We start from the raw sequence: 13,400 nt of genomic DNA on the forward strand, positions 1-13,400 counted from the left end.
GTAGGAGCAGAAAGGCTCAGAAGATGAAGGGTCTGGGCCCGAAACGTCAACCTTTCTGCTCCTACGATGCTGCTTGGCCTGCTGTGTTCATCCAGCTCTGCACCTTGTTGTCTCTAGTTTAGTTGGGATTATGTTCAGCATGGACTGGTTGGACTGAAAGATCTGTTTCCGTGTTGTATGACTCTATGACTCTTGTTTGTTGTTTCAGAAGTTGGAGCCATTTATGATGAACTGTCGAGGGGCTCTCATATACCTGAAGAATTCCATCAACAGTCTGACTGTCAACAGAATGCCGAGCACAGAACAGGTACACTCAACACATGGTATCCTTATAGGAGAACTCCCCCAACTCTACCCACAGAGATAACTGGAACAAGCCTCTGGGTTATCATTTAGCTCCCACTTTTGAATTCAAATCCTCAGTGTGTATTTTCACAATTATGATTTTTATTTTCTATCTGCCAGTGAAATTGTCCATGTAAACCAATCATGTTGTCGTTACACCTTTGTGCCAGTACTCGCACTGGAGCAACATTGCAGGCCAGACAGACAGGGTTGAGTTTGGCCAGACAATCACTAAGTATCAATATTGTTGAGTTTTGTGGAGATTTTCTCATCGAATCTTCCCAAACTTGCCTTCCTTCATTACCTATACACCCCATCCCAATGTTACCCCACTGGTCGCATTTTACCCACATGACACAAGCAGGATGATGGTCACTAACAGGACCTGCAGCCAGCGGCTTTCATGCACATTTCCAGTCAGTTTCCCCAGTCAAAGGGAAATTGGCAGCATGTTTTGCTGTTGGAGACCTGGAGGTCCTGGTGGCTAGAGGATTAGACATGGGATGGTGAGTGCATGCAGTCATTATCTAAGAAGCATGTCCTTTGATGTTGGTACCTTGTGTCCAAGCAAGGAGGAGCAAGTGGTGAGCTGGAGTGGCCAGGGTACCGCTCTGGTTTTCATGTTGGGAATTGTCACTGTCTAGTTTCTCTCTAGCAGCTGGGAGAATAGAAAACTGCATGTGAATGAGATAAGATGATGCAATGGTGAGGATTTCAATGCATGTAAATGGGCCTCTTGCAACTCAGTAATGAGAATCCCATCTCACCATAAAAGAATTGATCAGAAAATGAGGCATGTTGTTCTCAAGTCATGAATCTCCTTACTGCAAATCCCACATGATTCTTCTGACTTCCTCACCAATGCCCATTTTGTTTGGTGGCTGAGAAGGTTATGCCCACATTGACAGTGTGATGAGTTAACATTCTAAATGGGGGCTACAGAAAAATTGGATGCCGACAAAGGTTTTTAATGTAATATCAGGAATCACAGTGAGTTTCAGGCCTTTGTTATCTGCCTTTGCTGCTTTCATGTTTCCATTTATCTCAATGGCTCTTTTTCTCTTTCTGTCTCTCTTTCTCTTTTCTTCTTTTGATTCTGACTCTGTTGATTCCATTTCTTCTTCTTTTCGCTTCCCTTACCTCTCTTTGCTTCTCCCCTACATCTTTTGTTCTTTTCTTTCCCATGCATTGGGCAGTATTTCAGGGATAGGAGGCACCAAGGTCTAGAATCGGAGTGCAGATTTTGAGCAAAGTGTAACTCTCAGTGGCTTCGTTCTGATACCTTCCCTCTCCCCTCCGAGTGACAGTGGCAGGAGTGAATGTGGAGGTGGTCATGAGTAGGTTGTCAAATGAGAAACGTAGACAAGGATGTGGGAGGAAAGCCACTTGAGGTAAAGAAGGAATGAATGTTGCAACATGAAGAGCCACTGAAGTTCACTTTTTCCAACAGCTGACGAAGAGAGAGTAGGGAATCAAGTTGGATCAAAATTAAACCTGAAGGATGCCACATCCTTACACTCATTTCATTTTTTACCCCATCCCTCTTTCTTTGGATGTTCTATGGTCCATGATATATCAGGTCAAGTGAACTTATTTGAGGTTGGTTCCCACCCATAATTCTTGACAGCCAATGTCCAGTCACTCAATAGTACTTCAGTAAGTTGCGTGCCTATTGGAGGTAATGTGTACCATTGCTTTTTATTCCTATGCCTCTAATGGTAACATGGACGGCTGTACATTGGACTCTAAGCAATCAACATGTGGGCAGAGAGGTTTTGATCCCTTTGCCCTGCAAATTTCTGTCACATTCACTTGGCAAAGGAGGCTTGGTGTCACAATTTAAATTCAATAAAAGTAAAATGATGCAGATGCTGGAAATCTGAAACAGAGAAAATGCAAGAGAAACTGAACAGGTCTGACAGCATCTGCAGCAGAGAAAAACAGAGTTAAGGTTTTGTGTCAGATATGATGTTTTATTTATACTAAAGAGGTTGGAGATAGTCAATTTTTATACTTTGACAGTGGCAGAGGAGGGGCAAAGGAAATAGATGATGTGGAGGCCCAGTGCAAAAAGATAAAGGGATTGCTAACTGGGGAGAAAGAGAAATAGAAATGCAAAATCTGTATAAACTAAGGTGTTGAAGGGTGAAAAGTAGTCCTGCCAGCTGAGGACAAAGTAACCAAGATAAAACAATATAAACTTATAGCCACGGTGATGTAATGATGATAGTTGTGGTGGTAAGTGGTTGGCTGATGTCAGAAAAATGTAGGACAAATGTCATGTGACAAAGATCAATTTAAATTAAACGTGGACCCTTAATTCTATAGGAAGTTACTGAGCTCATCAACCAACATACAAGGATAATGAAGTCTGTGCTCGAAGATTCTCGGCTAGTGGGCTTGCGTCTGGAAGGTGGGACTATCCTTGCTCGGATTAGGAAGGATGAATTCTCAGACACTGATGACTACAGGTAGGACATTAAATTAATTTCAAGTTAATTTGGAAGAATTCTTCAAAATATTGGACTTTCTTGCACCAAAGATCATTTTGCTTGTGTGATGAAAAAGGTCACCTTTGTTAAGCTTTTATTCTATGAAATCTAACAATGTCATCATTCTATTAATCACCAGAGCATGAATTCAGTTGATGATGTTTGGTAGTCCAAAACTTAGAGACAGCAGGTTGCATTAAGTTGTTTATTCAGTTGCACTTGCTCTTCAAGTCAAATGATTATAGGATCAAATCCCATGCCAAGTAATTGAGTGCCAAATCTAAGCTGAAAACGTTGTGTACTATTGACGAAATACGCACTCTGTCAGAGTTTTTGTCTTTTGGATGTGATGTTGAGCTGAGATCTTACCTGCCTTCTTACATTGACAAAAGGCATCCTATTGCACTCAAGTAAAGAAGTTCAGTAGAGTTCCCTCTAATGTCTTAACTTTCAACCTCAAGCCTGAACAATTCACAAATTATCCGGTCTTTATCTGCTGCAAGTAAATTACATGTTGTGTTTTCTATATTACAACAGACACAACACTACACAGCCCTTTTTGAACAATAATTGAACAATAATATAATAGAATAACAGTTGCCTTACTTTTAAAAAAAAATTCTTCTCCCCATCTCCCCATCTAAGAATCTCTTCTTTAATTCCTGCTGCCCTGAAGACAATAAGTTTGACTGGAATAGAACTCCTGTCTCTCATTGCCTCGAACAACCTTGTGAACAAAACTGTTGAGATCAGTGGAACGAATCTGGAGACACAAAAAGATATATTTTCAGGGACATTGAGTATACAATATTCAGAATGCATTGTAAAATGTAATGTAAAATCCATCATTGGTGCAGTACAGGGATGTACAACTTATAGTTGCAAATTTGTTGTCTGTTATTCACCATGACCAATTTTGTTAGATTATTTTGAGCTGTTCCACTACCATCTGTTCTCACCATAAATTGAATCTTTCCCTCATTGTGTTGGTAGACCATTCTTATTCAAAGCAGATACCTATTTAATTTGTTCAGACACCGACAGATTTCTGAGTACTTAGATTATTTTCTGTTTTCATGTCACTAGTCAGCAAATATTTTCATACTCCTAACTCATTCCCACTACCCATCTCCAAGTGCCCCCTTTGAGAATAAGATAACTAAGTTTAAATAGATGAGGAATCAAACAGGAGCCTTCCTGGTTTGTGTAACCTGTGCAGTCTATTTGGTCTGTGACTCATAATGAGAAACTCTTCAAACAATTGTGTTGGATTTTGAATGTTGCTTGTCTTCAATTCATGCCAGAAGAATGTTTCCATATTTAGTTCTTCAATTTCTCCTGCTGGCCCTGATGTTGCTGTTCTCAAGAAGCAATGCCCTGAATGGTCTCATCAAAAGCATAGCCCACAAAAATTGGAGACAAATGATCAAAGCTAGGAATGCTAGTCCTTACCCCCTTGGGTAAAATCGATCACAATTTTATGTATCTCTAACACCTGCTTTCTCTGCCAGGAGCTTTGTTAAGCTCTTATGAATCCCAATGGCTCAAGATTACTGTGTCATAATCATTATAAGGCTCATTTGTAATCAAAAAGCTAGAACACCCTGGCATGCACGTCAACATTTAACATTCTTCCTAATGAAAGTATCTTTCAGATATGCAATCAGCCAAACCTATGTTCTAAATGTTTGCAGGGATGCCATGGATACCATCACAATGCTGTATAATCAGGTGGATGAAGAGGTCCATAGGTTAGTCATACTGACCAACAAGTGCCTACAGCAGCTGGAGATCCTACTGCAGCTCAGAAGATTCGAGGAAGGAAGTAGCAAGGTGAACAAAGACTTTGAGATCTCATTGTTTCAGTGAGTCAGTGAAACCAATGGAGGCAGTGCCATTATGTCTGTCTTATGGAAAAATCCTTCAAAGCATGTAAAAGAGAAATGAATCACACAATCTGTGAATTTTATTATTAGCTTTCTTTTCCAGAATTAATCTGTCTCAGTCCAATTTGCATCTGAATGGGATCAGTTGAAACAAAATAATAGAACTAGATTAATCCTGACAAGATACAGGAAGATGGACGGGGTCTTTTGAACTCCTTGAGCCTGTTCTGCTATTTTATTTCGTTAAGATGTATATGTATCTTGTTATGATCCAAACTAGACCAAATTTGAGTTACAATCTGGGTGGATACCGGTGACATTTTTTTTATTGTTGATGAAGTATGTGATTCCAGTATTTGCCAAGAGACTAAAGTGACACGGTTTTAGACAAGCAAAAAAAAAGTTTTACAAAAGAAGTAATGCAATCAACCGTATATCTAATTTTCTTACATCCAGAATTCACTAGAGATGAATATGGATAACAGACACACTGTGTTTAAACTCCCTACATTAAATAGAAAATGTGGTCAAAATAAATCCCATGATATTTTCAGCAACTCCCCAGACATTTGTGACACAGTGGGTCTTCAAATCTCATTAAAACTTCATAGAGATTCCAATTCTGCTCTTTCAAGGAACATCTTCTGAACTGCAGCCTGCCAAATGGCATTCAGTCGCAGACCACCTCGATGATTGTTAACATTCTGGTAGTTCACCTTCCTTTCCTGGGTCTGCCCTACTCAGATTTGGAAAGCTGCATTCCAGCACTTAATCTCAGGCACAATTCCAGCTTTTCTCAGATAGCTACATTCAGCAAGCCAGTACTGCTCATGTTTTCTTTTCCTGACCTCTATTTCTCATTGGCTCCAAGCAAATGCACTTCCTGGATTTTTCAAACTGTACTCTCAGATGCACTAAAGTATTAATTGCTGATTCTAAGTATCTCACAGCTTGTATGAATTTCTGATTCCGACACTTTGTTACACCTACAGGCGCTCAGACCTAACTGCACAGAGCAATCCACTTGCTTCCTGAAACCCAAGGGCACTAAACTAGGGGCCTTCTCAACAGAACAGTTTAATAGCCTCATACTGCTGCATGGAGCCTCTTCTCATTCTCTCAGTTTCTCACTAACTAGCCACCCAATGGTAGGAACCTTCTCTTCCAACTGCCTCCATCCAACTGATTAAAACTGACTGCTCAAAAACCCTTGAATTGTTTCTAGGTAACATATTGTAAAAGTTACAACAGCCCTCACCCTTGTTTTTAGATCGGATTGAATATAACACCTATTTAAACATTTGAATACAGTAACCTTTGGAATATCCACATCACTGAATATTACAATATTCACAGGTTGTTGGTTTACATGGTATAAAATTGACACATGCAAAAAAAGATAGATTTCATCACAGTTTCAACTTCATTTATCTGCTGCTGCTACATATCCTGGATATCCCACAAAAGCTTATTGATCTCAATTTTTAAATTTTTAAACTTGATCCAGCATCCGCACACTTTGGGATGAGAGTGTTCCAAATTTCCATTACCCATTTGTTTTTACAGGGGCTTTACTGGCTGGGTCAGCATTTACTCCCATCCCTAGTTGCTCTTGAGAAGGCGATGGTAAGCCACAATGCATTTGATGTGGATACATCGTCGAAGCTGTTTGGAAGAGCATTCCAGGATTTCAACCCAGCAATAGTGAAAGAATGGCTAAAGAATAGTTATATAGTTCTCAGTCAGGATAGCGAATGATTTGGAGAGGAACTTGCAGATGATGGTATTCCCATATATCTATGACTCTTGTCTTTTTAGATGGTCGTTGTTTGGAAGATGCAGTGTAAGGAGCCTTGCTGAACTTCTTTCACACATCTTAAAGATGGTACATAATGCTGCTCATGTACATTGGTGGTAAAACGTGTGAATATTTATGGATCGGTGCCAATCAACTGGGCTGCTTTATCCTGGATAATAGCAAGCTTCTTGATTGTTTATCATAGAATCATAGAATTCCTACAATGTGGAAACAGGCCCTTTGGCCCAACAAGTCCGCACTGACCCTCAGAGCATCCCAACCAGTAAATCTGCATTTATTCAGACAAGTGCAGACTCGCTCTTGGCTTGTGCCTTGTATGTGATGGACAGGCTTTAGGGAGTCAGAAGGTGACTTACTCGCTGTAGGATTCCTAGTCTCTGACCTGCTCTGGTAGCTACAGTATTTATATGGCTGGTCCAGTTCAGTTTCTGGAAAATGTTAACTCCAGGATATTGATATTGGGGTATTCAGCAATGGTTAGATTCTCTTTTTTAGATGCCAGTCATTGACTGTCACTGGTGTGATACAATGTTACTTGCCACCAATCGGCTGAAGCTAGGAATTGCCTGGGTCTTGCTGCATGTGGACTTAAACCTCTCCAGTATCTAAGGGTCATGAATGATGTTGAACATTGTTTAATCTTCAGTGAACATCCCATTTCTGATTTTATAATGGAGAGAAGATCATTGATGAAACAGCTGAAGATGTTTGGGCCTAGCATATTCCCTTGAAGTACTCTTTCAGAGATGCCCTGGAGCTGAGATGACTGACCTCCAACAACCACAATCATCTTTCTTTGTGCTAGGTTTGACTCCAACCAGCAGACAGTTTTTCTCATGACTCCCTTTAACTTTAGTGTTCTGAGGGTCTTATGATGCTACAATCAGTCAAATATCCCCTTGATGTCAAGCGTAGTCACTGTCACCTCACCTCAGAGTTCAGCTCATTTATCCATGTTTGAACAAAGGCTGCAAAGAGGTCAAGAGCTGAATGGTCCTGGTGGAACTCAAAATGAGTGTCAGCGAGCAGGTTATTACTCAGCAAGTGCTGCTTGAAAGCACTGTTGATGACCCCTTCACCACTTTATTAATGATTGAGAGTAGACTGATGGTGTGATAACTGGGTGGGTTGGATTTGTCCTCTTCTTCATGTACAGGACCTATCTGTGCAACATTTAACACTTTCAGTTAGATACCCAGTTTTGTGGCTGTACTAGAACAGCTTGGCTATGGGCATGGCAAATTATGGAGCTCAAATCTTCTTCACTATTGCTGGATAATTGTTAGAGCCCAAAGCCTTTGCTGTATTCAGTACCATCATCAATTTCTTCATATCATGTGTGTCAATTGAATTGACCGAAGGCTGGCATCTGTGAAGGTGAGGATTTCCAAGGGAACAGAGATGGCCTTAGTGTGAAGAGACGGTTTCTGATTTCATTCTGAATGATCTTGCTTGAATGTCAAGACTCTGATTCATTTCATTTTTGACTCCTTATCGGAAGAATTAATTTATCTGCATTTACTTTAATATATCCCTCCATCAACTTAAACATCTTGATTAGAACACCCCTCAGCTTTCTACACTTAATGGAAAAGAGCCAGGCTTATGCAACCTGTAAACATGATTTAACCTTCTTTAGCTCAGAAATCATGCTGTTGAAGCTGTGCTACACCCACACTAGGGCCAGTCTCTCCTTCCAGAGACTACATGCCCCAAAACTGAATATAGTTTTCTAAAATGGTCTGATGAAAATGCCTTGGAATTGAAAGATCCTTTCCTTTCCTGGGCATTCCAGTTTCCCTATCAGTAAAGTGGTTTCTCCACCATCTTTTGCTTTTTAAGACCCTCCCCTTAAATTAATCTTTTTGAAGAAGCTTTCAGTCACCACCTTAACTTATCCACCTTTAGCCTGTCAGCCATTTTTTTCTGATCACACCAATGTGACGTCCATTAGAACATCTATCTATATTACCAGAACTGTGTGAATGAAATTAGTTGTCACCGTTGATGACTCAGGGATTTATCCTGCAGCATGCACTTTGTGGAGCTGTTCCAGAGAGATTGGGACCTCTAGCAGAGGACGACAAGAGAGAAAAATGGCCAGATTTGGAATCCAGCTCAAGTTTGAAGGCATTATGATCACTGCCATGAAAGTGGGCATTGAATTGCAAGATGTGCTCATGATCACATATCAGTAGGATGTTGAGAGATTGTAATCCCCTTCATTTCCATTACAGGACATATTAGCATGAACACCTACAAAGCAATGTGCAAGCAGGCAATGACATTCTGCACCATTGGGAAACCTGCAAACCTAGTGAATCACATACTCAAACTGCTGGGGAGAATGAAATGTAATTGGCTTCTGTTGATTAGAGAGCATCAGTGCCCTATTCTGAACCACAATGGATGGCAAACTGAGAGATAGCTCCAGATGTTGTCTGGAAGGAAACTGACTCATAAATGTTGATGGCTGTGTTCACCTTCACAGCCACTGTCAACATCGGTCCTATCTTGCAGGTGTGGCTGCAGCAGGAGGCAGATTTCGGTGAGAACATCTGTGGTGAAATCTAGATGTCTCACGTACAGTACCACATTGAAGGAGAGGAGCATTGCTCCTGACATTCCAGCTGGATATGGCCCCTGCTCAGAGCTTTCTCTCTTTTCTCCTCCACTTCCTATCCTATCTCGCCCGCCCTGTGTACCTCAGCTACTTCTCTTAGTCGTGCAAGTCAAGGGGAAATGCCTTCTTCTAATCAAGGGGATTAACTATTACTACGCCCAGATCTGGGGCTAACAGGTGCCAAAGCCTTCACGTCAGGATCAAATCCTTCAGTATCTGCCACACCACTCTCTGTGGACTACTGCAACTTTAATGAATATAGAAGTCATTAAACAAGTAATTGTACAATTATAGCAACAATCAAAATAAATCAATTAGCAACATGCCTATAAATAGCATTCACACAGCACTAGTGTCAGCCCTTCCCGTTAGATGCATGATCAAACAGTCATGATGAAGAAATAATGCTAGGTAGAGCATGAGCTGTAGTGGCAATCCTGATTTTGAATCAGTATTAAACATTGACTGATGTCATCATGTGCTTAATCTATATACCAATGCATGACTCTAACATTTTTACCAAAATGGTATCCAACGCAGCTTGTACCAGAGGTGTGAATCTGCATAACAGATACCCGTTACACCAAAAACTGGGAATTGCCCATTGGAATTAATTGGCCATTAATTTCAAAAATGCCCTTAACAATGAGGCAATATCAGTTAGTTTGATCATACACCACTTTTTGTACTGTGAACCCATGTCCCAGTGAGGACTGAATTATGGCAGAAACAAAAATAGTAGTTGCTGGAAAAACTCAGCAGGTCTGGCAGTATCTGTGAAGAGAGATAAAAGTTAATGTTTCAGGACACCGGACCCGAAACGTTAAGTCTGACTTCTCTTCAGAGATGTTGCCAGACCTGCTGAACTCTTCCAGCAACTTCTGTTTTTGTTTCTGATTTACAGCATCCACAGTTCTTTTGGTTTTAAAGGCAGAAACTAGTTTGAGTTATGACTTATTGTTCTAAACTTCTTGCTTTATTGCTTAACCCACCTCAGCTTCAAAACGACCTGTTCCACTCAATATACACCATGCCATTACTAACATTACATTACTCCTGTTCTGTAAATCATTCACTTTCTGATTGTATTCCCAAGTGGTTGTTGCATTGAGTGACCCACATTTCTGCTCCTGGGAGAGATAGGAGGATTCCTAGCTTTGTAAATCCAATCTTTAAAAATGGCAGTCCATACATTGGATTTTGGACAGTCTGGATTTTATGTTGGAGTGGACGACCATGGAAGAACTGTAGAGGCTGCTGGGTGGCCTGGGCAGAAAGTCTGTCTTGGGAAACTGACACAATGGCCTAACGTTTAAAATAAAGAATAAACATGAAACGTCCCTCCATCACTAAGCCCCCACCCCTGCACACACGCTCTATGCCAGCCCATACCACCTAGCTATCACATTTCTTACCCATTCATCATTTTACATGCTGTCAAATGCTCCTAGCCACCTCCCATGGCTCTTCATGCCCCCTAAACCATTCCCAACAACCCTTATGTTTCCTCAAGTAGCCATGCCATATTAGGTCTATCCTACCTACCTCCTATGGCACCTCATACCCTCCATGCCAAAGTATGTCTCCTCCACATAACACCTGCACCTTCTCATACATATCCTTCATGCCAACCTGTTACCCCTGCTTTGCATTCCTTTATAGACACATTGCTAAGTCGTCAACCTATGATCACTATTAGCTATTTTTCTTTTACTCTTCCTTTATACCTACCATGAAAACATACCTAACATGCACTATGAGCAGAACTCAGGACCTATGCTAAAATGAGATCACATAAGGTTTGATAAAATAAAGTTCTAAGTTTCCATTGCAGACTTCATTAAATTGAAAGGAAACTCTCATTCATAAAAAAATACTGTGCTTACATTCATTCAACCATATAAATCTTTGTAGCAATTAACATTTCATTCATGATCCCTTAGAAGAAGCACTGGAATCATGAATTCCACCTTTGAGAGTCTATAACTACTTGTAGCCGCCAATTAAACATTGAAATGGAAGACATCCTGCTGTGATTTTGGATGGTTGTGAAATCAATCGTGCAGCATTCACCCAGTAGTGGAAAGCCTTGGGCTTATTTCAACAGACAGAATGAAGTAGCAAATAGTCCTATTCTTTTACACTTCCAACGGTTTTCCATATGTTTAAAGGATTGGACTTTTAAATGTCATGACAGCTTAACAGTTCCCTTTAGCAGATTCTCCTGCCCCTTTGACTGGCCTTTTTAACACTGTCAACCGAACCACTTGACAGTTCTTCTTGACAGTTTTTGACTCGTCCCTTTCTTATGCCATCTTCAGATGTAGTCTGAAAGTTGTTTTTAAAGAATTTTGATAGCTCTGTTGACAGTTCTAATAATCTGGAAAATAATGTGTTTATGCACATTTTACACACATTTCTGCAAACTTTTAACAATTCCAATAACCAACCGAACCACCCCAAAAGGGAACTTCTCCTCCCAAGGCAAGCCCTGTACCAGATCCAAAGGAATACCTTGTTTCTCTGTAGGGAAACCCTAGCTAACCAAAGAAGTGCACATAAATTTCAGAGCTGCCCTTATCAGGACTCCTCTGTACAAATGGACTTTCAAGCTCAAATGCTACCAAAATTGCACCTCTACAGTGGCAGTTAATGCTTTAAATGGCTAGCTGCCTCCTAAGCTGTATTTGCACAATTGCCAACTTAAACTGTGTTCTCATCCCCAGTGATAACAGGAAGTGCTAAGTTCAGGGGCAGGACTGATGATTTCTGGAGCCATCTGCTGTTTTTGCCACAACAGAGCAAAGACCTTTATGTTTCTGGACAGACTGAGATGTCTAAAGCAGGTCATTATAGTGTTTTCTAATGACATTTGCTGTGCTTTTACTACCTTCAGATCAGACACTGGGCTGACTGCGAGAGAGAAAAATACCTTGTTCAGGTGGACTGTTTGCCACATTCCCTGGAATCACTAAGACAAATGCAGGAAAAGTTTAATGTCTTCTACAGCCAGGCTGTGGTAAGTCTCACATACCACTCATGCATCAGAGTCGTGGGAAACGTTACAATAAACACGCAGTGTGCATTGGCTTTCGATGAAATAAAACTTAGGCCTGCACTCCCCAATGGAAAAGTAGTAGATAAATTCAACTGTACCTTTTTTGTTCATTGTTAAGTCTTCAAGTTATCTGATACTGAAAAGAATGATTACTCGGAGTTTGCTTTACTTTTGGGAAACTATTTGTAAAACAGCAGAGGGATTATGAAGACACAGCAGATAAAGCTGATCTGATTACCTGCAGCGAAATAACAAAGAACAAGGGATTAGGATGGTTCACAGCACCGCTAAACAAAACTTCATGTCAGGAATTTATTGGGGTAAAAGTACCACTTTATACTTTATCAATGGATTTTTCAGATTGTTAGCGTGAGACTGAAACACTAAACAGTAAGATAATCCATTCTCAAAGTTTTCACTTTGTAGTTTTTGCACTGTTCAAGATATTTAAACATATATCAGCATTACATGTTAAAGTGGGATATAATATGTTTAATTGGCACTGAGAATGTGTTTTAGTGGAAGGGACTAGTTTGGAAAGCCTCAGAGAAAACTGATACTTGTTTTTATTCATTTGTGAGGCATGGACATTACTGGCTGGTCTACTCTATTTTCCATCCTGATTTGCAAAAGTGTGGAGAGCTGCCTTCTTGAGTCTAAAACATACCTTGGGACACAGGAAAACACAGTGCTCTTAGGAAGAGAATTCCATTGTTGCATTATGTAGTGTGACACTGAATGATATCACCATGAGGTTCCAGTTCCTCAGGACTGTAGAATATTTATTAATCACTCTGGATCAGTGTTAAAAATTGGAGATGGAAACCTGTCAAAGGACTTTGTGATTCTTTCCACAGATTTTCAGATAACCATGTAAGTGAGTGTTGTAACTGAGCAGACCTGATTGCATGATTGGGGGAAACCTATTAATGCTCTATGCCAGTAAACTACAAAGTTATAACTGATCCAACTGTAGTAGGATGCTTAACATGGGACTTCCCAAAGTGTGGGTCATGATCTGCAGTGATGTCATGAAATATGTTTTTCATTGTTGTGGAACTTTAAGGCCAATCCACCTAGCGTGCACATCTTTGAACTGTGCGAGGAAACTGGAGCACCCGGTGGAAACCCATGCAGACACGGGGAGAGTGTGCAAACTCCACACACATTCTCCCCG

General features: G+C 40.5%; 1 protein-coding gene across 4 annotated transcripts in view; it reads left to right on the plus strand.

Moving 5' to 3' along the window:
- The window catches only part of zgc:158766 (uncharacterized protein LOC100009641 homolog), a 180,843-nt gene that overhangs the window by 139,086 nt on the left and 28,357 nt on the right, over window positions 1–13,400 (plus strand). For all 4 annotated transcript variants that reach the window (XM_048616664.1, XM_048616684.1, XM_048616677.1 and 1 more), the window contains exons 9-12: window positions 209–307; window positions 2,674–2,816; window positions 4,532–4,670; window positions 12,062–12,184. In XM_048616664.1, coding sequence (XP_048472621.1) covers window positions 209–307; window positions 2,674–2,816; window positions 4,532–4,670; window positions 12,062–12,184 — 504 coding nt within the window. The remainder of the gene's footprint in view (window positions 1–208; window positions 308–2,673; window positions 2,817–4,531; window positions 4,671–12,061; window positions 12,185–13,400) is intronic.

The sequence above is a fragment of the Rhincodon typus genome, chromosome 2 (assembly GCF_021869965.1).
Source record: "Rhincodon typus isolate 14 chromosome 2, sRhiTyp1.1, whole genome shotgun sequence".
Lineage (NCBI taxonomy): Eukaryota > Metazoa > Chordata > Chondrichthyes > Orectolobiformes > Rhincodontidae > Rhincodon > Rhincodon typus.